Raw genomic sequence first — 25589 nt, 5'->3', positions numbered from 1 at the left:
CGCAAATGTCCATGGCCCAGCAGAGGCAACAGTCCCTCGACCTGCTGATCGAGCAACAGCAGGAAGTGTCCACGCTACTCAAGGACCATGCAAATGAATGCGGGGGTTCCAGGGCAGCCATGGAAACATCCACCGAGACACTCAGGGCACAAATAGAGAAAAGTAGTGAGAGCCTCAGGGGAGAAATGGAGAAAAGCACCGAGAGCCTGAGAGCACAAATGGAGAAAAGCACCGAGAGCCTGAGAGCACAAATGGAGAAAAGCACCGAGAGCCTGAGAGCACAAATGGAGAAAAGCACCGAGAGCCTGAGAGCACAAATGGAGAAAAGCACCGAGAGCCTGAGGGGGGAACTGCATGCGACGTCCAAAGACGTTTGTGCTGAACTTGCTGCTGTGCGCCGTGTGCTCTCGGAGCTCTCACAAACCCTCAGAGACATGCATGGACGCGAGCAGGCAGAGACATCATCCGTGGCAAGTTCCGTCCAGGGCAGCCCCCAACGCAGATCTGGCAGGAACCTGCGCTCCACGGGCAGGGGTGCCCCTGATACCCGTAGAGGGGGCTTGCAATAGCGTCCAACCACGGACAGCATGCATATTTGGACACTGGTGTTGGGGGGGGAGGTAGTAGGGTGGAGGGGGTGTGTTGGGCTTCACTGGGTGGCGGGTCCATAGGGTGTATAAATCAAATCACATTAACAATACAGCATCTCATTATCATCCAATGACATGTGTGGACATTGATATTTGCGTACGAGGCCTTCATAGGCGTACAGTCCACAATGTGCCTGTACTACACACACACAGTGCCACAGGTCCCCTTTCCGTGTAATAGGCACCATGCGTGGTTGCTAGAAGCATGCATCTATGATGCTCTGTCGGATTGCACGTGCATCCTGTGCCTCATGGACTCCTTGAGGTGCCTCCACATCCCCACCCTCATCATCATCATCATCTTCAGGTGCATGCAGTACAGCGTCAGGGGGCATGGGCACATTCCTACGTATGCACATGTTGTGCAGCATGACACATGCCATGACCATCTTAGAAACCTTCTCATGGCTGTACATGAGTGCCCCGCCAGACCTGCTGAGGCTGCGGAAACGAGCCTTCAGTAGGCCGAATGCCTGTTCAATGACCACACGGGTACGTGAGTGGGCATGGTTGTAGTCCTCCTCATGCTCGTTCTGTGGGTTCCGGATTGGTGTAAGGAGCCATCTCTTCAGTGGATACCCGGCATCACCTGTATGAGACGAATAAAGGGTGTCAGTGGAATGATAGTGCTAAGTAGCCCCCCCCCCCTCCTGCAAGGTCATTGACGCATCAAATGGGCCACGATGTCATGCATGGAATGAGACTCACCGAGTAGCCAGGATCTGTGCCCTGCGTGTCGCTCCATGTAGCGTGGTATTCTTGTGTTCCTCAGGACCATAGAATCATGGGTAGATCCTGGAAATCTGGCACAACAATGCGTAAATATCTTGTTGGAGTCACACACCATTTGCACATTGATTGAATGAAATTGTTTCCGGTTGCGGTACTGGACCTCCATGGCATGTGGGACAACCAATTCAACATGGGTGCAGTCGATGGCACCAATGCAACCCGGGATGCCGCCAAGTGCATGGAATCCCACTTTTGCGTTGGTAATCTCCTGGTACGTGCGTGGTAGTGTGATGTGGTCGTCGGCGTGCTTCAGGAGGGCATCGTGCACTTGGAAGAGTGTCCGTGAGAACAGTGGCTGTGAAATGCCATGCAACTGTCCCACTGTGTGCTGGTAGGTGCCTGTGGCCAGGAAGTGGAGTGCAGACACCACCTTCAGTAGGGGTGGGATGGCGGTTGGGCTATCTATCATGCTCACGAGGTCAGCATGTGTCATGTCCACAATGGCGATTATGGTGTCCCGGTCCAAACGGTAGAGGGTGTGGATCTGCTCAGCAGTGAGGTTGAACGGATCGGCTCGGAGGCGTGGGATTGCGGGCCGCCTGCGTGGTGGTAGTGGCAGTGCTTGTGGGCCTTGCTGACCCTGCCTTGCCCTCCTCCTCCTCCTTCTCCTCCGTCTCCCCTGTGCGCCCGGTTGTTGTACCTGTTGTTGTTCGTCGTCTTCTTGTAGTTGTAGCACTTGCAGTGCTATCTGGTCCCCCAGGCCCAACATCGCTAGTCCTGCCGGTAGCATTTTGGAGTGGGAGTGGTTGTGGGAGGGGTTTGGGTCTGCTATATATGTGCTGTCGGCCTGTATGGCCTCCACCTGTGCTGATTGAATGAATCTGTGGCAGATGCAATCCCTTCTGGCCGAGCACGTCCCGCACGTAAGGCTGCATTTGGCCGCATGGCATCTTGGGATTGGAATCATGTATCAAATCCCGATGGCAGTGTGATGTACTTTGACTGATTTTCATGCTATGCTCCCATTGTTACACATGCTATGATTGCAGCCGCTTACATACCTGTGAAGAGTCAGTGGTATGTAGGGCTCGATCGATGGCCGACCCTCATGCAGCACAGTAACGTACTTCACCGACGGGCGTGGCGTCCCATTTGTGATTGCAGCCAGTTAGCATTATGACACACAGCCGCACTACATTGATGTAATTGTGAATGCAAGCGTTCACAGAAGCCTTTTCGACGTAATGTTGCAAGTGAGGAATTCGAAGGCCAGCATTTTTGGTTTTGAAGTAGCGGCGAGGATACGCCCACAGGTCTGGCTGGAAATGTAACGTTCTATTGTAGAATGTCCTTGGGACATGGCCCATAACGAGCAGGCAATGAATGATATGAATTGAATGGGATGCGCAATAGCGTAGTGGACGATAAGGCAGGACGTTCCCAAATCCATCTTGCTTCACAACACTACAGATCCGGCCAGGAGCACAGTGGTTTTTGCAGACTGCATTACGCACAGACGCGATGGAAGTTTCACATATTATGTGAGTGAATATTCATGCGTTTTCATTGCGGGATGAGGGAATGATGAATGGATGCATGGACTGATGATTCCGTTTAGGGTCTGCCATGTACATGGGTTTTTTGAATCACTCCCCTTCCCCTGTGCTATGTGATGCAAGGCTGCCATAGTGGGACTTACGTCTATCTGCCCTTGTCGGATCCTCCCTGTCTCGACGCGCCTTCATACACTTGTGTCTAGGCACGTTACTAATCCCATGTCATGGGTTCTATCTTGACGGACGCATGCACAGTAACCGACGTTGCCAATGGTGTATTTACCTCGATTGATTTCGTTATGATTCGATACTGATTTAGGGGTGTGTATATTCCTTTGGAGTGGGCTAGCATGCATATGGGTGTGGATTTGGTGTGTTGAATGAAGATTGTAATGCATCATGAGTCCCGTAATGCAATCGGTTAATTTGTGTTTCTTTTGGGTGACAGGTATCTCCTGCCCTATTGCAGATGCCATCTCTACGCCACTCCTCCAGATGGTTTTTACTCTCGACTCCTGCAGCTTCGGGTGAATCAGTGGAGCACCATTTCGATCTTATGGGACGATCGCCAATGGGCCACATGCCCTTACGCTGTACTGGTGGCTAGGTGCAACATTTCGGCCTTTCAGCTCGACTAGTGCCTGCCTCATGGGACGGACCTGCGGTTCTTGCCGCTTCCATGTTGCCTTTTGGAACGTTGATGTAGGCCCTGTGTGCCATGATGGTACAGGGCGTCACACAAGTGGAAGCTGGTCAATTATTGCAGATGCAGCCCTCGGTGATGATGGTTGTTTTGGTGTTATTTTGCAAATTGCTGTGGGGCCTTTGTCATTTGGATGTGCATTTAAATTGTATTCCGATATTTGTCGTGTTGCGTTGTTCTTTGCAGGTGATGTGGCGATTTTCGATTTGTGGCGGTATGTATTGCGAGATGATCTGCATTGTGTTCCGCCTTCTGAGTTGAGTTGTGTGGTACAGTACTGGCCGCGTTTGCCTACGTAGCACAGTATGGTCACGGATAGGGGCTGCCATTGTGACTGTTTACATGATGTGCTGTTCAGGGGCGGGGGATTGGCTTTTGGCCGACTGGTGCCTGTCAGCCAGGTCGATTGGTGGAATGATGGGATGTTCAGAATGTGGCTGGTCACAGGTGACTGTGTTTGCGTGCGTTTGTTGGAGGGGGACTGGGGTCATGTCCATTGGAATAGCTTCTGTATTGATGCCATCTGTGCCCTGCAGCTCCCATCGGCCCCTCTTGGGATGAGCCTGGCTGCTCAGTCACTCTGCCAACTTGTGTGGTACATGCTTCTGCTGATGGTTGGTTTGTTTACTGGCAAGAGTACAGGGCTGGTGCAATCCCCCTCAGGATGCTGTTTTGGATGTTGCCTTGCGCTGGTGGCAAGCGATGGGGGACTACTGTTGTTTTGTGTCATGTGTTCTTGATTTTCATTTTGATGTATTGTACCTTCACATGCCTGTGCTGCATCAGTACGGCTATGGTGACATGCCGTACATGGATGCCCACTCACGGGGCGCTTTGAGCCCCTGCATGCTTTTCTACGTTGGCATGCATGGGTGAATTGTAGATTTCACTGGTTGCATAGTGTGAGTACATTGCGCCTGCCAGGAGTTGTGCAATGTGGCCAGGGAGTGGAGTACAGGCACTCAGTGGGCCATTTACGGTTGGTTCACGATGCCGTATTTCTCGCCATGGCGGAATGGTACTTTACGACGTGCTTGATGGCGTTCAGTACATGTCCGCTAGGGTCAGAATTCGCGTACCGTTGCGCCATGGCGGTGATTCCGGTTTTGCAAGGCGCGCGTGCGCGTACTTGGTGCAGTTAGCGTTGCCGTTCACTGCGGTGTCGCTAATGGCATCGTACTTTACGGTGACGGGTCATAATCGCAACGAGCGGTGTTCGATGGCGGTATTGCATTTCCGCCATCATTTTTCCATTTCCGCCAGGGTCGTAATGAGGCCCTATATGTAGATGATCCTAGCTTGAAGCCAGGCCCTCTATTGAGAGAAATGTTAGAAGTAACTTAGAGGAGAGTTGAAATGTGTCTGTCTATGTAAGATCTTTTGACAAAGGCATCCACATGTCCCCTAATATTATACCCTCTATGAAGGGCATATACAATAGGATACTTTTCTTTAATGCTGCCAGTCAAGTCCGAATGCAAATGTTACACCTGCCTGTGATCACTGTTGCACTTGTCAATGCTGCTGCTGTGATTCCATCAATAGCTGTATTCAGCATAAGTTGAATTTAGTATTCAACAATTGCAGATCCTTCGACAAGGCTTGTGTGAGATAAAGTTCATATGCAAATGTGCAAAGGGGCAGGTTGGCTCTTGCATATGTGTTGTTGCTGAGTACACTTTTGAAGCTACTTTATCACTAGGGGCCATTTCACCAGTGTTTAAAAATGAGTGAGTCCATATGAGACTTCGGCATTGCATCCTTTTACAGGGCACCTTTTTAATAGGATTCTGGGCACTACGAGCTTTTCTTTGTCCTGTTATTTCCTACTTAAAACAATTTGAATAGTTTTCCATATTGGAATAGACTGAGCTGGGTATCAAACTTGCTTAAGTAATCTCCATCTGTTTCATCTATTGGCTCTGCTGATGCCAATTGTAATGCTTCCAAAAAATGTGATAGAATTTCTGGCCATCTCTCCTTAGAAATGTACTGAACCTTGGCATATGGATCAACTTTTTTGCGTTTTACTTCAGTTGTCTGGGGTTGCAGCCTATTCGTTCTTTCTTTGAGGCTTACCATTCTGCCCTTGATTTGTGGGTCCAGGAGAAGTGACCTACCCCTTTATCTATTTGTCCATGTTTCTGAGATTGAGGCTCTCTCTGTTGCCATGCCTGCAGTATTATCTGTTTGGCGACCTGATCTTGCCTCATGGCCATGGAGCCCTCATCCTCTTCCAGATTTGATGTCTCTGACTAATGTCTTCTGCAGTAGCAAGCACCGTGATTCGTCTTCATAAGGAAAGCAGGATTTCAAATTGAACTGGACTTTTATTGAGCCGGGTTTCTGCTGAGCGGAAAGATGGAGTATGCAGCATTCGCTTACCTGATCTTCACCCTTGCTTATCGAGTTCTCGCTCCTCTGGATCACTTTCATGATCTCAATGGTGCACCTTGGGCACCCTCTGTGTATACGTCCCCGAGCTCAGTCACGGGGCGATCTATGTGGTTACTTAATCCTCTGGTGCGGTCTCTCCAGTGTGAAAAGGAGAGCAGGAAATAAGCACCAGCTCGGCGGTGCTGCCTAGGGCCCTGCCAAGCGCTGCAACGGCCCTCAGGATGCAAAAAGCTGCAGCAAATGCGTGCCTCCCAGAATCTTCAATGTCTCAGCACACCTTACTGACAGGAAGTCCTTTTTGTTGATGCCAACAAGAGATTCCCCACCAACAATATTTGGAATACAGTGACCTTACAAAAAGCCATGACAAATGCTTAAAAGAGGACACAGGGTATTCTGAGGCAAGACACCATCACAAAGAAGATGAACCAAAGAAACACAGAAGCCACCCTTACCGTGCTCATTCCTGGAGAAGGAGCAGCCACAGCCAGTCACTCCTCTCCTTTTGGCAGTAAAAACTCAAAGACTGAATATGGCCAGAGACACCCAAAGCGATGAGCTACCCGCAGTAGTACACATTGCATCATGATGCTACTAATAACTGGTTCCACTTGTTCTCAGAACATGTTTTTTTCAAAAGAAAATATGAATGTATATCCAAGGAGAGCTCCAATGCCTTAATGTTTCTGCTGCAAGAACACAGTTTACTGTGATCGTGTTTGGTGACAGCAAGCTTTTGTTGCCATTTCAATCACTTATTTTTCCTCAATTTGGAATATTTGACAGCTGCTTATAGTTGCAAGTTTACCTTGACAGAAGGTCTGTAGCATAGTGTGGATATGAGAGGGACTTGCCCGAGAAACTGCCCACCTCACATCACGTTCAGTGTTCTAACAATTTCATAAATCTCTGTTTGCTTGTTTGGTAGTCCCTCAATGCAAAACCTTGAAAACGTTCATGCTTGGACTGTACAGTTTTAGATCGGATTTAACACACAATGGTGGATTTCTTTCCACAGCTCGATTATAAAATGCAGCAATGTAGAGAACGTTTCTGGGGAAACAGCAGCATCCTGATATCTGGCCGTTTTTGGAAATGGAGGATAGTGTCTTCCTGGTTAATAAGCATTTCCCCCATTTGAATGAACATTTGCTCTTTCTCTGCATCTTTCTTAGATTTGCCATTTTTGTTTTTACTCTGCCATTTTAAATTATTAAATTACAATGAACTTTTAACACTTCCACAGGGTAGGCATGTTTTCATCAGTAGTGGGAGTTAGATGCCAGCTAACACTTACTGCAGTATATGACAACTATACCAGAGGAGTGTTTCATATGCCTGGCCATTTGGAAATTGACCCAGGAGCTCCTTCAAGGGCGCAAGTCCAGCTCAGAAGGCCTTTATTCAATTCTTTCTTTGGCAGCCAGTATTCACTTTTAACACTTCCTTCTGCTCCACTGCCTCCCTCAACTTCACTATTTGTGCGTGTGCAGCATACCACAATATTGCGTTGTCGAGCGGTGTCAATGAGTTTATTTTCTGGTAATGTTATAGGAAGTGCAGAATTACGAAGGCATATTGGCTAGCAGCTCCCTGTAAACCACATCACAATAACACCCTTTGACTTGCGCATTCTGATCAGGCCTTACATACGTTGATGTTACTAGGGAGAAAATGCGTGTGTTCCAGTCTTTGGGTATGATGCACTGCCCCATAGGCTGGGAAATGAAGACACGAAATAACGAGTAGTAGCTGTGAGTGGCGCCAAAGGCAATATTGCTTTGCCCCTCTTTGCTTTTTGACCAGAGAGTGCACTGATGTCAAGAGGTGTCATGAAGATGGTGGCTTTCTTTCAGAGCCAGGCCGCTGAGGTCTTCATTCACTATATGAGTCAGCCATTAGAGTAGGGGGGTGGAAAATATACCGAGGGAGAGCAAAGGAGGCAGAGAAAGAGATATATTATACACGAGACACAGATAGTTCAAGCCAACGTGCTCGCCTTGGCAACATGTCAATGTTATGCGTCACGAGTTCGAAACCCCTGTTGGGCTGACTCAACTCGTCATCTTCTAGTGGTCGATAAATTGAGCACCACACCTGGGTAATAATAATGACCCCAATTCTAAAGCAGCTGGAAACTGGAAACCGCCTTGAAGTGCGGTATAAATTGCCAAATTATTATAATGTGCCGTTTTCTCAGTTGTGGGACTGGAAGGTGGAGGAGGGACCAACGGTAGTTTTATCAATGAAGTGGCAGGAGTGTTCCCCCAATCATTACCATGTAAGGGCCAGGTAAAAACTGGATTGGATACATGATATACAGGAAGGAGGCAGAAAAGAAAACTACTTTGTATCCTTACGTGAATACAAAAGCGCACATATAAAGGAATACTTTGGCAAACTTTCAGCCGAAACTAAAACGAGAAATGTTCTGGTGAGAGGTGAGAGGAATTGGTGAGCATTGGAAGTGCAGCCTGTGGTAGTGAACTTAGTAGTGTACATTAGGTGAATTGTCAAAGATGTTGGTGGGCCCAGAGCTAGAATATTTGAGCGTGCTATTGTCAAAGCAGTGTAGGGGTTCTGGTACTGGAATGGCAGGGTGTGTGCAGGACAAGATTGAAGGGCATTGTTAGAGGTATTTGTGGGTCCGGGGACAGCAGATCAGGGAAGGTTTGTGGTGTATTGGAAAACTGCTGGACTGGTAGTTGGGGTGCACACCAGGAATGATGTGCATTGACAGAGCCGTGCGTTGGATGGGATGGCAGGGAGATTCAAATCAGGATTGAGGTGCATTGACAACGTTGTGTGTGGGTCACGGTGACGAGATATCAAGGAGATGCAGGCCACCATAGATAAGCCCATGTTTTTAGTGATACATTTACAATGCTCATTTTGTAAAAGCCTATTACTCTAGGGACCTGCTGTTCCGATGAAAAGAAGCAAACAGGGTCCCTATGCAATGTTGGCGACAGAAATATATGCTGTGTTACTGCCATCTTCAAGTCTGCAACCGTCGAAAGCGTGTTACCTGGAAGAGCCAGCTCAGGACTGGCTTAGGGCAGGGCAGACATCGATACAGGAAGCTCAGAAAACCGTCTCTGATGAAGGACATCTGCTGAAGGAACGAAGAGCTAGACAAGACAAAAGGCGACAGTGATACAGTGTTTATGAATAGCACCCACCACCAATGTGTCCAAAGCCAACAACAAGCATGAGATCGAATTGATGCTTCAGGAGCACTGTGCACGGTCATTTGTTATGTTATGATACTTTGCATTTATATAGCACCTTATGTATCATTGGTATGACCTCAAAGTGCTGGTGTCCCATTATATAGTCACTGTGCTAAAGTTGAACTTAGAAAGCGTGCCTAGTAGCGTCACTGTAGTAAAGTTGAATTTAGAAAGTTGTCCCATTATATAGTCACTGTGTTAAAGTTGAGTTTAGAAAGTGTCCCATTATATAGTCACTGTGCTAAAGTTGAATTTAGAAAGTGTGCCCAATAGCGTCACAGGCAAAGTCTGAATTTAGAAAGTGCTCCTAACAACATTGAGTGTGCCTAATAGCGTCACGTAGAACTTAGAAAGTGTCCCACTATATAGTCACTGTGTTAAAGTTAAATTTAAAAAGTGTGCCTAATAGCGTCACTGAGACAAAGTTTGAATTTAGAAAGTGTGCTTAGTAGCATCACCGTGGCAAAGCTGAACTTAGAAAGTGTCCCACTATATAGTCACTGTGTTAAAGTTGAATTTAGAAAGCGTGCCTAATAGCGTCACTGAGGCAAAGTCTGAATTTAGAAAAGTGCTCCTAACAACATTGAGTGTGCCTAATATCGTCACTGTCTTAATGTTAACTTGTGAAAGGGTGCCTAATAACGTCAGTGTGGTAAAGTTGAACTTGGAAAGAGTCCCATATTATCGTCACTGTGTTGAAGTTGAATTTAGAAAGTGTGCCTAATTAGCGTCACTGTGTAAACGTTCAAGTTAGAAAGTGTGCCTAATAATGCCAGTGTGGTAAAGTTGATTTTAGAAAGTGTTCCTAATCGCGTCACAGTGGTAAAGTTGAACTTTGAAAGTGTGCCTATTAACATCACTGTAGTAAAGCTGATTGTAGAAAGTGTTCCTAATAGCATCACTGTGGTAATGTTTGAATTCAGAAAGTGCCCGTAAGAACACTGAGTGTGCTTAATAGCGCACTGTTCTTTTTTATTTTATTTTATTTTGCGTTTGGTTTACAAAATATAAACCTTTACAAAAGAAAACACAAAATACATTTTTTATACAAAAAAAGAATATTCAAATTCAGTTAAAAAGCATAAGATAAACAAAACAATTAAAACCCTATTTTACGTACAGTATATACAACATCAGATCTGATATTAGGCCATTTATCCTATTAACAGAAGTTTTAAATTATTAGGCAGGTGGCTTTCATAACAAGAACATACATACATTTGCAGTGATGTATAACAGTTGTCACTTCAAGCATATTTTGCCTTTATACATTGGTTCAATTCCCCAAGGCATTTCAGTTGGTAAGATTATATGGCTGCAGGCATATTACAGACTTCATGCAAAAATGTCACTACGGCCAATTTCAATGTATTCAATTTGCTATAGAGCATATTCCACCATAAATCTTCAATATCACCTCTTGACGGGTCAGGGACAAATTTACCAAAAAATTGCCAGACATTGAGTTGCCAATGCCTGACACTTTAATAATAGATGCTTCAGTGTTTCAGATGCTTCATTACAGCGGCAAAAACGACAGGGGATTCTCTGTGTAGTACAAGAGCGAATTTCTAAAATGTCCCCTGTCAGCAAAACGTTGAAGCAAAATCTCATGTATGCAGCCCTCCATTTAGGGTCAGGGAATTTAATTAAGTATGACTCCGGAATACCCATTTTCTTTCCATCATAAATGATCTGATTATAGATCCTGGAGGCCACCACCCTTTCCATGGATTGCACCCAATCCAGGGATTGAAGTTTTTCCTTAACTCTCATAGGGTTAAGTATCAGAGTTTCCAATGTTAAACAGAGAGAATAAAGACAATTCAAGCTATCTATTTGAAGGTTCAACAACCACTTCGATGTCGAGGAACCAGTTCTCAGTCTGCAACCCATCAGTGCATATAAGGTATTGTCTTTGGCAATAATAAGATTCCGATATAGGGTTAGTCTTTTGCACCTGATTTTATTGTCTAATGAGAGAAGACCCAACTCAAAATGGATAGCTGACATTGGAACACCCCTCGGTAAACAGTAGAGTATTTTCTGCCAGATTTTAGATTCCAATTTGGCGGCCAATCGGTGAGTTGAAAAGGGTAGAATTTCGAAACCATATAGAAGTTTAGGTAGGACTTTAAGGTTGTAAAACCTGATTACCGGGGTCACTGAGAACTTACAGTATTTAGTAGCTACCTTTTGCATTTGGTAAATCAGTTTATCTGCTTTATCAAGGTAGTAATTCCTATTCATATGGATTGTAGCACCACTGAAGATTGGGAAACGCAAATAGCAGATTGATCTAACCTTAAACAGTAAACATCCCTCTATCTTCCATTTGAAATTGGAGAGTTTTCTCCTATTTGTTAGGGTAATTACAACAGATTTTTTCCCATTGATAATCAAGCCATTGTTGTCCACATATTTCGAAAGGGCCACCAATTTCCGCTGAAGTCCCACAGGGGTAGCATCGATCAGAAGGATGTCGTCGGCATAGGCTGTCCAAGATATTTTCCCACCCTTGATCCTTGGTGAAACAAGCAATGCTGCTGTTAAAGGCCCATCAACATCCCTTATATATAGGTTGAAAAGGGTGGGTCCAAACAAGCACCCCTGTCTCAAACCATTACCTGTTTGTATAAGCCGTGACAAATCCCCTGATAAATTTAATCGAATTTGAAGGGCAGAATCTTCATGTAAATGAATGAGAATGGTCAGAAGTCCCGATGGGATACCCACTGAAGCCAGCTTAGACCACAGGCTTACCCGATCCACCTTGTCGAACGCAAGGGAAAGATCGATCGAGGCTAGATATATGGGGTTGGCGACTTTCTTACACGCCTTCTCCAAGAAGAGAGTAAAGATTAAACCCCCTAGTTCAGTGCCCATCCCTTTTTTCGAAAACCAAATTTTTGCATGCGGAGTATCCGATTTGCTTCCACCCATTCCTCGATTTTCTGAAGAACTATTCCTGCAAATATTTTAGAATCCGCGTCCATGATAGATATCTGACGGTAATTATATGGGCACCTTCTGTTCCCTTTTTTATATATGGGAACAATATAGGAGTTCCTCCAGGAGGAAGGAATAGAACGGGTCAGTATAAAGTCTGAAAATAATATATAGAGAGCCTTAGCCCATAGTTCTGGGTTTCTCTTCAGTGTACTGTTGGTAAACCCAGCAGCCTTGATCTATTTTTCTATATCCTCGACATCAAAATTACATATCCAGTTTCCCATTTTGATTGTTTCTAAGCTATTTGTCATGGGAAACTTTCCTTCATATGAAATAGAGAAATGAGTGGCCCAGACGTCCTCTTGTACACATACAGTTTGTAACATTACTTGCGTTTTTCCAATGAGTTTATTAAAGTCCAAAATTGGCGGGCAGATGGATCTCTTAATGCCATTAACATTGCTGTATTATCTTTCTCCAGCATATACATCTTATGGGTTTTCAGCCAATTCTTTTTTGCTTGTTTGATAGAGTGGATTGCCTTAACCTTTATATCCTGATGTTGGTTAGATTTTAGGATTGCTCTAATATGATGGTTTGTATCATTTTTCTTCGCCCTTACCATAGGATCATAAATGTGCACATGTTGGGGCCTTGTGTTTCCAATTTGTTTAATTTTTATAGATCTGTCAATTAGACATTTGACATATTCACAGAGAAAGGGAACCGAAAATAATGTTAGTCTTGCGGACAGTGGCATACAATGGTGCTCATAGAGAAAGGTGGCATTTAATTTATCTATGTTGCCATCATGCCATCCAATTCGATTCCCCCTGCATGACGCTATGATAGTCGTTGAAAGGGAATCCTGAATCGGTTTAGCACAATTCCAATTCAGTTTAGCCTCTAAAGTTCTATGATCGATCGCGTAAGATTCACCCACACAAAAGTCAACACAGCGAGATGCAAGTCTTTCTGAGAGGAACATGTGATCTGTAGCCGATTTTTGTATGCCATTCGACCATGTGTGCTCATCGGCAGAGGTATCGAAGACAGGATTCATACGGGTGAGTCCCCAAGAATGGAAAAGTTTAGACCAGATGTGCCCCTGCATAATTTTACGAGAAGTGGTGTAGGGTGCCCCAACTATCGGTCCCGAGTTACCCATAGATCTAATAGAAATGGAACCCATCCTCTTATGCATTCCCACACCATATCTAATTTCCGAATTAAGGTCACCCAATATAATAATATCAAGACCTCTGTATTTGAGCAACATGTTCAAAAGGCAAGTATTAATGGACGGAACAATATTGTCCATTGCATTTTTTTGCGGGTTATAGTAAATATTCATTACTAACATAAGACTCAAACAATATGAATTCCTATATTCCAATACAATTACCAAAACACCACTTGCGATAGTAAGAGATTCCATTATTCGCGTACCGTTTGCTATTTTCACTGTGTTAAGAGGCTTCCAGATGATCTACCACGAGGCCCTATCGTAGCAAATTCTTATCTACATTCAAAACCATCCAAATGAAGCGGGACTCTCAACCAAGTTTCTTGGATACAAATTACGTCCATGGATTTAAGTTTAGTGCCTACCACATTAGAGGCCATCAAGGTTGAATGGCCCCTAGAGTTCCATGAGAGGATTTGCCAAAATTGCATAAAATCTGTGCAACTAAAGTTTCTTTTGCATGGTTTGGATTTGAGAAATAGATTCTCTCAGACATAGCGCTAACCATCTCCATTCTTGATCATCACCGCCCCTCGTAGGAGTATTGACATCCTTATTCATACGGCCCTCCTCCCGCAGTGGTGGCGGGTTGGGTTTCTGATCTTTAGAATCCCTATCGCTATTGAAGGCAAGCGTCCCCAGCCAGCACGATCCTCCCCGCAATGAGAGACAATGAAGGACTCTCCCAAGTCGGGAATAAGGCCAAGACAGAGTGCGGGTGAGCTTAAATGGGAGTTTATCAATCAGAATATGGCATGCAAAGAACTCTGCAAACTCCGAGAGCGCTCTGTCTGACAATAGCAAAGACAGGCGTATATATTTACAAAAAACGTCATAAGAACCTACATACTATAGGGGGCAAAAGTTCAATGGGATTGGGTGGCGATGACTAACTATAGGTTCTGCTGCGATGTGGTTGGCCGTGGCTGGAGAACGTCACTGGTCAGCCTCGTGGGTTGGGCTGGGCCTGGCAGGTTGGCAGAGTTCATCCGGTTGGTGTTGTTGTGCCATCGCGGCCAGTGTCAGAGATGAATGTCTTTTCCTGACTTATTTGCCCTAGGCCATGCACACCGCAGTCATTCAGTCATTGCAATATTATCTTCTTTAGTAAATCTTCCAATAGGTTATTCTACAGGTTAATGCAACACAGGAGGAATGCACCTTGTGAGGGGTCTAATGGTCATTCGTCAGGGCATGGTTACCAGCGCCCTGTTGACCGGAGCCATAGGTTGAGGGGCTAAGCTTCAGGGCATGGGACGGACGGTACAAGCCTCCCTGTCTTGTTAGATGTGGTTATAAATGTGCCGCTGTGTGTTGCCACAGTGTTGGGTGTCCTGATTGCACAGGGCCATAAGTCTAAGATGATCTGGTGGGTTGTGGGGTTTACGAGGGGGCGCCTTTGGAAGTGTGGGTTCAGGCAGAGGTTTACTGCTGTGCTGTAAATAATGCAGGTGGCGGCCCGTGGCCTTGGGTGCTGCAGAGGGGGCTACACATTTTTGAAGCAGCTCCAGTCTAGTTGGGGGAGGTGGGGCAGCGCGGCGCGGGCCTCTGCTCTCATGTTTGGCAGTCTCTGCAGGGTGGGAGGGGAAATGGCCTTGCACATATTTACAAAGGTATCTTCCTCGCGTGTTGCCGGTTTTTGGAGACGAAAACATCACAATCATTAGAACACTTTATAATATTTGTTTGAATTACTTGAAAACATACATTTCACTTCGCTGGAGGCGTTTCAATTATATCCAGTCTGAGCACCTTATCCGTACACTATGTTTCAACAACTACAGTATTTAGCTATATGCATATACATTTGCAGTAAGTGAGGTAGCATTGAGGTTGGTGGAGTACATAGAAAATGACCCGCCACCGTATGTGACGGTGGTGGCATATGAGGGGCTTAGACATACACGCGTGACGAGTGCATTCTCGCACACCCTTCACATGTGCCCCCTGTATGGTTACATTCGTTTTCTTATGTACTCTAGCAGCATTAGTTCAGTTATGGCGCGGGACCGCGGGGTGTACGGTTTTCAATGATACATATAAAGAATACTCCCCCGATATGCTTTTATCATTTGCACACCCCTGCAGGGGTGTGGGTCCTTCATGGCTGGTGTCATGTACAATAATTACACACTGTTACAGGTTTCTTTAGTAAAAGTGGTTGTATGGAAAGGATACACGTATTAAAAGTGGTTTTTGACATTCATATTTGGGTACCTTTTTGCTTTTATCGGATGACCATTCTACAGATCTTCCCATCACCCAGGCCTCGCTGACCGGGTCACTCTGGGAGCAGTGATACACTGCGGACGGTAAAATGTTACAGTGTTAGTATCTTATGCTAGCTCATGTCCGTCCTGTTCGTGGGAACGTGCTCACAGCGGATCTGCCAGGGTGCCGCGGCGACAGGGATAATTGAAACTCTCCGAGGGTGGGGGCCGCGCTACAGTGCGCTACGCTCACACCATCTTTATTAGACAAAATGGTTTCTGAGGCCTAGCTAAATTCAATACGTGTGGGCAATGTCTTCAGCAGGTGAGCCATCCACCACCTGGGCCCGGGTGGTAAGGAGGGGACGCCCGATGAGCCATGGCCCTCACCTGGGGTGGAGATGTAGGCCAGGGGGGTCTTTTGGACCACTCCTCCCCTACATTTCCCCCCTTTCGTTACTTAAGTAACGAATACTTTAACTCCTCCAGCCTTCTGCATTCTGCTTCGTCCATCACTGCCTCATCCCATGCAGGTGTGCCTTTTATGGGCATCCATGCTCTACACACCCCCCGTAAGCTTTCCCCTCTTCTGGCATATTCATCTGGGGTACAAGTCAGGTATATACATCCGCCATCTCCCGCCAGATCTACCCACACCTCTTGGTACCATTCTAGTACACGGGGCTCTCTAATGGTGGTGTGCCATGCTTTATCTACGATATCTTTGTCGTGATAGATAGGCACCAGCTGATATCTTGGTGTGTTATCTGTTCCTGTTTGTACCTGCACTTCCTGCATGTTATGCATTGTCCCACGGGTGTTGCCCATTGTCACCATCATTATTGCACCATTAGGTACTGCGTTAGCACAACATCGAAGACCCACCTGGCACAGGCAAAAAATAAAAAGGAGGAACATGAACCATGAGGGGACCCAGGAGAAAATGTTATCGAACCACGTACTGTCTTCTGCTCCACCTTCCATTTTCATTTTTTCTCCTAGGTTGTGCACTGCTTCGATCACATGGGACAGGGAGCCGTTTTCTGCATCTTCGGAAGGTACGAAAGTGCAACAGGCACTTCCAATTTTTCGGCAAACACCTCCATCCATCGCCGTCAACAGGTCCAAGACATACCTGTTTTGCATTGTCATCAGCCGTAAAGCCCTTAGTTCCACTTTTATTACGTTGAACCCTTCTTCAGTGTCATTGGCCAGCTGAATCAGTTCCCAACGTGTTATCTGGAGCCATTTTGCGTTTGCCCTTGCTTGGACACTTGAGATGAGTGAGGCGAAGAATGTTTCTGCTGAGCTGAATAATCGATATCTGTCTGGGATCTGAGCCAACAGTTCTGATGATGCCTTTGATATGTAATTTGATGCTCTTCTGTTACGGGTCAGCACCTCTCCCTTGTTTCTGGAAGACAAGACATACATTTGTGACTCCGCAGTCGGCTGGGCTGCACTCTGTTGTCTGCGTTCCTGTGTCCTTCTGCTTCCATCGATGTGGCTTTCTGGTATTACCATTAGGGCTGAGTGCAGAGTGGCCATTGAGCAGCTGCCACTCCATGACGGGGGAAGGTGCAGATATGCCTGGTTGCCGCATACCCAGTACGTGTCCATTAGGGCCGCTGTCCCTTTTCTCAGATCTGGGATGGTGAGGGTCTTGTTACAGTTCTTGTTTGTTCCCATGGAGGTTTTCCCCTCTCCTATGAAACATAGTTCATAGTCTATTTCGCTCTGTAGTTTGAAGGGTTTTTCAATGGCGGTTACCCAAGTTAGTTTTGAAATGTGTTCCTTCCATACTGGTGTGCATGTTTCTTCTATCCACTGCAGTTTCTCTGGTGCCACACCTCTCAGTGCTTCAGCTTTACACATTACTTCTTCATCCTTCCACTTGTTGTCTGAAAAAAGTGTCCCTTGTATTACAAAAAATGGTTCCTCCAGGCATACCACCCCTGCAGTTTTTGGGTAGCAAGTTTTCTCGTTCTGCAGCATTTTAAAAGTAACTTCATGTGCCTGGAAGGTGTTCTTAATCCTGCATAACGTGAGATGAAGGAGACATTGGGCATCTATAATTGGCAACTCTTTGGGTAGCAATACTTTGGGTGTACCTGAAGCATGAGGAATGAGGGAGCAGACATAACAGCTCTCATTTGTTGTTTGTTTCGCGGTGGCACTCATATCTGCATACCACTTATTTGTCTGGTGGGGGTGTCGTGGGTCTTCCATTTTATCTAATCCTAACCCATAGTACTCATCATACTTCCTCCTCCCGGTTTCCCTTTTCCGTCTGTTGTTCTTGTTCCTCATGTACTTCCCAGCCTCCTGGGCGAGGGAAAAAATAGACCCCCCTTTCTCATTCCCGCCCCCCTTGGCCCATTCATCGTATAAAATTTCGTGTGCTGCTAGCATCTTTTCCTTTTCGTCCCTGAGTTTATCTTGCAGGTTGACTGGTGGGGGTATCATACAACCACAATATGGCAGACGGGTTTCGGTCATTTAAACTGCGAGCATTATACCTATACATCACTGGTGGAGACACTGTGTTGTTTTGCATTCCACCCTGTGGCTCTTTCTTTTCTGATATGACAGCATTGGATGGTGTGGTGTGATAACCCCATACAAGTTTAGTTCCGTCCCATACCAGAAAATCACCTTCCCTCATATTGACACTTGCAGTTACATTGGTCCCAGTGGTGCTGTTAATCCCAGTGCTGTTAATCCCTCCCCCCTCGTTCATCTCGATAGAGATGAACGCTACAAACCAATATGTAACCAGACCAAACATTAGCATAAAAAACATCGTAATGCACACAGATAATCCGCACTCATATGAATATCTGCATCTCTCATTTAATAATTCTCTCATTCTACTAATTCTATCCGTTGCAGGCTGCCTGTTAGATGCCATGGTAGTTCCTGTTTGAGATATAAAAGTGCATTAAGTGCATGCATGTAAACATTTTGTTGGCACCATGAGTGCCAATATATATTGACGGGTAATGGAAGCGGGTAGGGTTGTAGGGAAGGGTATTCACAGACAAGGGTGTAAACATGTCATAATTTGATCACTTCATTAATTACATATAAGTCCAAAAAAACTTTTTTTTTTTTGAGTAATATATAAAAAGAGAATGCAGGAATACTTCATCAGTCACTTTCCCATTCACGTTCATTGCTGACGCACAAACACAAGTCAATATTCAGACATTCTGTTCAGTTGAATCGGTTGCTGTTGTCTGTGCCTCCTCATCTGCCTCCTCTTGCACATTACTATATGCTCTTCGTACATCTGTCAAGTGTACCCAGTACCTCAAGCCCTTTACTTTTGCAGCTGTGGGCATGCAGAACACTACCTCGTATGGGCCGTGGAACCATGGTGCATTCCATCGATGCGCAAAACTCCTTACATAAATTAATTCGCCCGGCATCAGCTGTAGCTGTTGCTCAGGCTCTGTGACAGACCCTGTTATGTTTCCCTCCTCTCTAGTGAAGGGTGGGGAGAGCTGCTTTGATATTGCGCGCGCTGCCCTTGTTAATTTTTTCAAATAGTCTGTGAATTCTTCTCCCAATATCGCGGCGCTCCTGTGTGCATCTGAGTGTTCGCGCAGTGGAGAGTGTGCTGTGTGCATTCGTCTCCCAGTCACAATTTCGTGCGGGGACAAATGGTGATCTTTACTCGGTTGATTTCTCAGTTCAAATAGCGCAAGGGGCAGACAGTAGATCCAATTCTTCTTCAATGAAAAGCATAGTTTTGATAACCTGCCATCTTTTCTACTACGCCATTACTTTGAGGATGATAAATCGAACACAATTTATGTTTTATTCCCAATAATGTAGCGACTTCCTTGAAAAGTTCATTCACAAAGTGAGTGCCGTTGTCTGAGCGAATCACGTCACAAATTCCCCAGCGCGGGAACACTTCCCTCACTAGGAACTTTGCGGCGCTTTTGGCATCAGGTCGTGCACATGGTCCTGCTTCCTCCCACCTTGAGAATGGGCACACAACCACGATCATGTACCGTGCGCCATTACACCTTTCCCCCATGTCCGCGTAATCAATATGCAGTTCTCTGAATGGGCCAATGGGTTTAGGAATTGTTCCCCGGAGCGTGCGTAATGTCATTCCTGAATTGTAGATCTGACATGTTGTGCATTCCATTGCTAATCGAGATACGTGCTCCTGGAGACAGGGCACAAACCATTCTTCCTGTATTTCTGCTGCAATGTGCTGTTTGGTATTATGTGCAGGGAAGTGTAGTTGTTGGAACACAATTTCTAGTAACTTGATTGGCATTACCACTTTCCCTGAGTTATTTTGCCGCCACAGTAAGTCTGTTCCCGACTTGCTGCACCCTCGTTTTGTCCACATGAATTTTTCGTCTGCACTAGCTCCTTCCTGTAATTCTAGTATTTGTGATATGGGCATCATGTTGTACCCTTCTGGGGGCTCTTCGTTTGTCTTGTGCTGCAGCATGTACTCACCTGCTTCATATTTCTGAAAATAGGAAGCCTCCTTGGCGGCAGCGTCCGCTGCCGCGTTCCCCAAAGACACAACGTCTGTGTTGGATGTATGTGCTTGGCACTTAACTATTGCTACTGCAGTAGGGTTTTGTAGGGCCTCAATTAACTCTTTCAACAATTCTGCATGCTGTACTGGTGTTCCGTCTGCCCGTCGAAATCCCCTCCGCCCCCATCTCGCTAGACCTCCATGTACTGTCGTCGTCATGTAAGCTGAGTCTGTGTATATTGTCACTGCGCAACCCTTTGCTGCATGTAGTGCTTCTATGAGCGCAATCAGTTCTGCTGCTTGTGCGGAGTAATGTGATGGGAGGCGGTACTGCACTAATGTTTCATACTCACCGTCTTCTGATCTCACCACCACCGTACCAACATGCTTTTCTCCCGTGTCCACATCAATCGATGCAGACCCATCCACGAAGTACACTTCCCCCTCGCTCAGAGCGTTCTCACACACCACTGTGTCCTCCCCTCTTTCTCCTGTGTAGGTTGCGCAATCGTGGTCCTGCATGTCCTCTAGTGTGCATGCTTCTGTAATGAATGTTGCGGGGTTTACTGTTTTACATCTCACCACATGGATGTTGGTGCTAGACAATATGATTTCATAAACTGTTGCCCGCTGTGTTGTCAGTGTGCTTTTTGACCTCTCAAGGATTGCAAATAATGAATGTTCCACAAACAATGTTACAGGGCAACCCATTACTATTGTGGCACTTTTCTCAATCGCGAACGCGGCTGCAGCGAGTGATTGCTCGCATGCGAAATGGCCTTGCATTTTGGCATCCAAAGCACCACTATAGTAAGCCAAAGGCTTGTGTCCTAGGGACGTCTTTTGTGTCAGAACAGCTGTCATGAGTGTTCCCTTGCAGTGTGAGAATAGGTAAAATTCGCGTCCATAATCAGGGTTGGCTAGCACTGGAGCGCTTGAAATTAACCTTTTTAATGATTTGAATGACGTGCTCATTTCTTCTGACCATTCGATCTTTTTATTTTCCTGTTGTGCTTCTTTGAGTGCTTGTAGTAGGGGTCTCGTGTATGCTGCATAATCTAATATCCATGCTCGGCAATAGTTGCACATTCCCAAGAATTTCTGCATCTCTTTCACTGTTGTGGGTTCTGCTACTGATCTTATCGCTTCTACCCTGTCGGGGATTATTCTTTTTCCATCTTTTGATATCAGCTGTCCTAAGTATAAGACCTCTGTCAGGCAGTACTGTAGTTTCTCCTTGTCTACCTTGTACCCTTTATTGGCCAACAGAGTCAGGAGCGTGGTTGAATCCTTTCTACATGTTTCTTCATCTTGTGCACACACTAGTAAATCGTCTAGGTACTGAATGATTGTACTCACAACTGATAGGTTTCCCAAGTCTTCATGCAATATGCGGTTGAATATGCTCGGGCTCTCACAGTATCCCTGTGGTAGTCTGCAGTGTTCATACCTTTTACCCCCCAGTGTGAATGCTGTAAGGTATCTACTCTCTTCAGCCAGGGGTATTGAGAAAAATGCGTTTTTCAAGTCTACTACTGTGAAATGTGATGCCAGTTTCGGGATGCTGCATAATATTGATGCAGGGTTCGGGACCAAAGGGAACTCCTTCTGAATTACATCATTTAGGGGGCGTAAGTCCTGTATCATCCTCCAAGACCCTCCTTTTGCTTTTTTGATTGGATAAATACATGTGTTACATGGGGAGGTTGAAGGCACTATTATCCCTTGTGCTAGTAGTGCATTTATGGTCTCTTTTATCCCTTCTTCAGCCTCACGGGACAATGGATACTGTTTCACTCGGGGTAAAATTGCTCCTTGCTTTAACTTTATTACCACAGGTTGTACTCCATGCAACAGCCCTACATCATGGGGGCCTGTCGTCCACAAATTATTTGGTACGAGCCTCATGTCGTCATCAAAAAATGACGGCGGTGCTCCTACCACTGCCATCAATTGGACGGGGGTTTCCCTGGCTTGAATCAAAATGTCACAGGGCATCGCTATTTCCATTACTATCTCACCATCCCCTTCTGTGTCTGAAAAGAGATCCTTATCTGTTAACTCTCGTAGGGCGATGTTGGCATTTGTACACAGCACTGTACGCCACTCACATCCTTCCCTATCCACTCCAATCACAGCGATGCTTTTCGCTGATACCTGTACAGCGTGCAAGTCTAATGATACCACTGATCCTGGTGCTGTGTCGGGGCACACTATGGGGCGGAAGAGGAACTCCGCTGGAATCCTCCAGTCCATTCTTCTTAGCTCTGGAATTATGAGGGCCAATGTCTTTAGCCCTTCAATAAACATTTCCTCATTTTCCGGCAACCCTCGTACTTCTTGTGTGGTTGTGTAGGCTTGCACTACCAACATTGCACGCAAGAGGCATATCCCGGGTGTAGAACACACTATTCCTCTCTCGGTAAATGATATGGTCATGTTAAGTTTACTCAGGAGATCCCTCCCTAATAAATTTATTGGTGAATGTTCGTAATACAGTAAGGGTGTCTTTACCGTTTTACCCCCCACTGTTACATCCAATGCTTCTGTGTAAGGAACTTCAATTACAGCCCCAGAGAATCCCTGCGTCTCTAACTTCCTGTTAGATAACGGGAACCGGCCCTCCCGGATACATGATTTCTCCGCTCCCGAATCAACCATGAATATGAACTGCTTATCTCCTATCTGCGCCCCTACCAATGGTTCCTCTGCTGCATTGTAGGTTGTAGATAGAACTGGACACACAAGTGTTCTCTGTGGGCTGTCCTATGCGGGGTGTCTCATCGCCCCCCCTGATTAAAGACATTTCCTGAGACCACTGACATGCCGTTGTAGGGTGCTGGTGCGGGGGCCCCGTTTGCTGTTGTCGCAAAAGGGTTGCCTGGCGTGTACTGCATATTGTCATTATTTTGTGGGTGGTTCTGTGTTCTATACTGGTGCCCCTGTTGCTGCTCATCATTACCTTGGCCTGGGTTTCTCAGTTGTTGTTGTCCCATTGGAAGGCCATATGGGCTCCCCGGGTGAGGGTGGCCATATTGTTCTACCTCTTGGAACCCGTTGTTGGGTCTGGCTCTGCACTCCCTAGAGTAATGCCCCCATCTTCCGCAGTTCCAGCAACTCCCTTGTGCACCTCTAGGGCCCTGCCATCCATTTCCTCCCATTCCTCCGTATCCCGGTCCACCTCCTCTTCGGCCCCCGTACCCACCTCGTCCCCCTCGAGGGGTCCACTCTTGCCACTGCGGACCTCCGCCTTGTTCCTGCTCGTTCCACTGCCGCTGTCCAGCTCCAACCCAATTAGTTGCCACCCTTCCTTGTATTGCTATCAGCCCCTCCTCCTCCTCATCTCCCTACCTGCTGTGGGGGAGTGCGGCTACAGCCGCTGCGACCTTCACCAACTTTGTCTGCACTAGTTTTGCTTTGTCTGCCAATCTCTTCTGCGCCACCTCCCTCTCCCTTTCCTTTATTCTCTTACAATGGTGTACTATTATACTCTGAATCTCAGGCCATCCCTTCGCTTCAATACCTGCTATCTTGTCGAGCGCCTTTTGCACTTCTTTGGGGAGCCCTCTTTTTATAATGAAATAAAATAAAGATGTCGATTGATACCAGGGCGTGCCCGTTTCTGCTCTCCACATCTCTTGGACCCGAAAAATGTAATCCATAGCCTCCTCCCCATCATTCATTGTACACTGCATTACTGACTGTAAGTCTGGCATGTCTGGAAACGTTTCTCGCAAGGCATCCCACACCCTTGCACGCACTGTGTTAAAGGAGGCTCCGTCATGGCGGTCGCAGTCTAATGTTACTCCCGGGAACCCGGCCTTGACCCATACTCTCTCAGCCTGATCCCCCACTGCTGATACAAGCAAGCTCTTCACATCTCCTATTGCTAGGGGTACCCCGGCAGTGTGCTTCTCAAAGGCGTATATCCACTTACTTGCCCCTCCTGATAACGGGGGCAATAGCTTTAAAAAATTGGCTTTATCCATCTGAGCCCATGGGATATAATTCGGCCTCCCTCCTCCCCTATGTATCAATGGGAGCTGTAGCCTTCCTTTTGTCGTTGCATCTGGACCCGTTTTGGCTGCTGAGGTCCCCAGTGATGCCATTTTCCCCACCCTGTTCCTTAATCGCCCCGTCCACTCATCATCCAGTGTTCTCATTGAACATGTACCATCCCCCCCTTCGCTTCCCCCTCCCATTGCCATGCTCAACCTGTCGCTTTCTTCTAAATCGTCCCTTATATCACATAGTAATTCCTCTCTGTCCCCCATAGGCCTTTCTTCATTATCAATATCTCCCTCTCGTGTCCCTACTTCGATTATTCGTGTCGGTTCTTCTTCAATTCTGAACAGTATCTCGCCTTTTTTCCACCCGTCTTCAAGTTTTCTATTCTCACCTGGCGCTCTAGACGTGCGCCCTGATCTGGCCGCATTAAGTGCTGTTTGTTCACACATGTCTTTTATCCTTGAGAGCTCATCTTTTGCTATTGAGAGTCTTGATTGTAAATCATCTGTGAGCTTCTCTATGTCCACCCTTTGTGTACTTGCCTGGGCTCGCTCCCTTGTACTTTCATATGACGGGGGTGCCGTGGGCCGTCGGGGTGTAGTAGTTGTCGGGGGAGGCATGTAAGTGGGGTCACTGTACCCTTCTGCGGGCACAGGCTTGTTTAATATCAGGTACAAACTTATTACCTCTATTGGTGGCGCTACACTTGACAATTCTTTAACATCTTTCTGTATCATCAGTGGATTGTCGGTGGTGGACGGGAGGTCAGGATTTAATGCTGGTGCTTTAGGCGGTGGTATCTCTTCAAATAACCTCCAGAGATCTAATACTTCTCTCCTATTTTGCAACTGCTTCCCCTTGTACTTCAAACAAATGCATGTGGCCACCATATCCAGAACACTTTTATCAAATGACCCTCCCTCGGGCCATATCTGGGGTAACCACTCGGTTATCCATTGGTCATGATATTTCTTAATTCGCTCCGCTTAGCCTGGTAGGTTTTTACAAATATGTGATAAGGGTGTTTCGGCCCCCATCTTGTGTATTTTCCTAGTACTTGTTTCTCTCTGTGTGTCCACAATTACAATGTAAACCTCTTACCAATATGGGTTTCGTCTTTTACTTCACATTCAATAATGGGCTCCTTTGTGCTCTGCCCTCTGCCTGCGCAATACAAAACTGGCTGTACACAGTCTCTATTCTATTCTCTTTGGGGGGCACATGCAAGAGCAAACCATCAGTTATTTTGACAACATTAACCCGGAAATCAAATAGGTACACACTCACTCCACCTTGTCGTTTTTCTCTTCAAAAAGTTCTATCCGGTCACACTTACCATGACCATTCGATTTCTATACATTTATAGCCATTTTACACACTTACAACATCAAA

At 46.1% G+C, this 25589-nt stretch overlaps 1 protein-coding gene across 1 annotated transcript in view; it reads right to left on the bottom strand.

Annotated features, from left to right (window-relative positions):
* Positions 1 to 25589, bottom strand: part of FAM178B (family with sequence similarity 178 member B) — a 1611694-nt gene that overhangs the window by 1232114 nt on the left and 353991 nt on the right. The window contains exon 5 of the mRNA XM_069620260.1: positions 9067 to 9169. Within this exon, the coding sequence (XP_069476361.1) occupies positions 9067 to 9169 (103 nt within the window). The remainder of the gene's footprint in view (positions 1 to 9066; positions 9170 to 25589) is intronic.

Source organism: Ambystoma mexicanum, chromosome 10 (genome assembly GCF_040938575.1).
Source record: "Ambystoma mexicanum isolate Mex_15411 chromosome 10, UKY_AmexF1_1, whole genome shotgun sequence".
Classification (NCBI taxonomy): Eukaryota; Metazoa; Chordata; class Amphibia; order Caudata; family Ambystomatidae; genus Ambystoma; species Ambystoma mexicanum.
Note: the sequence above shows the minus strand (reverse complement) of the source record. Positions and strands in the feature narration are given on the sequence as shown.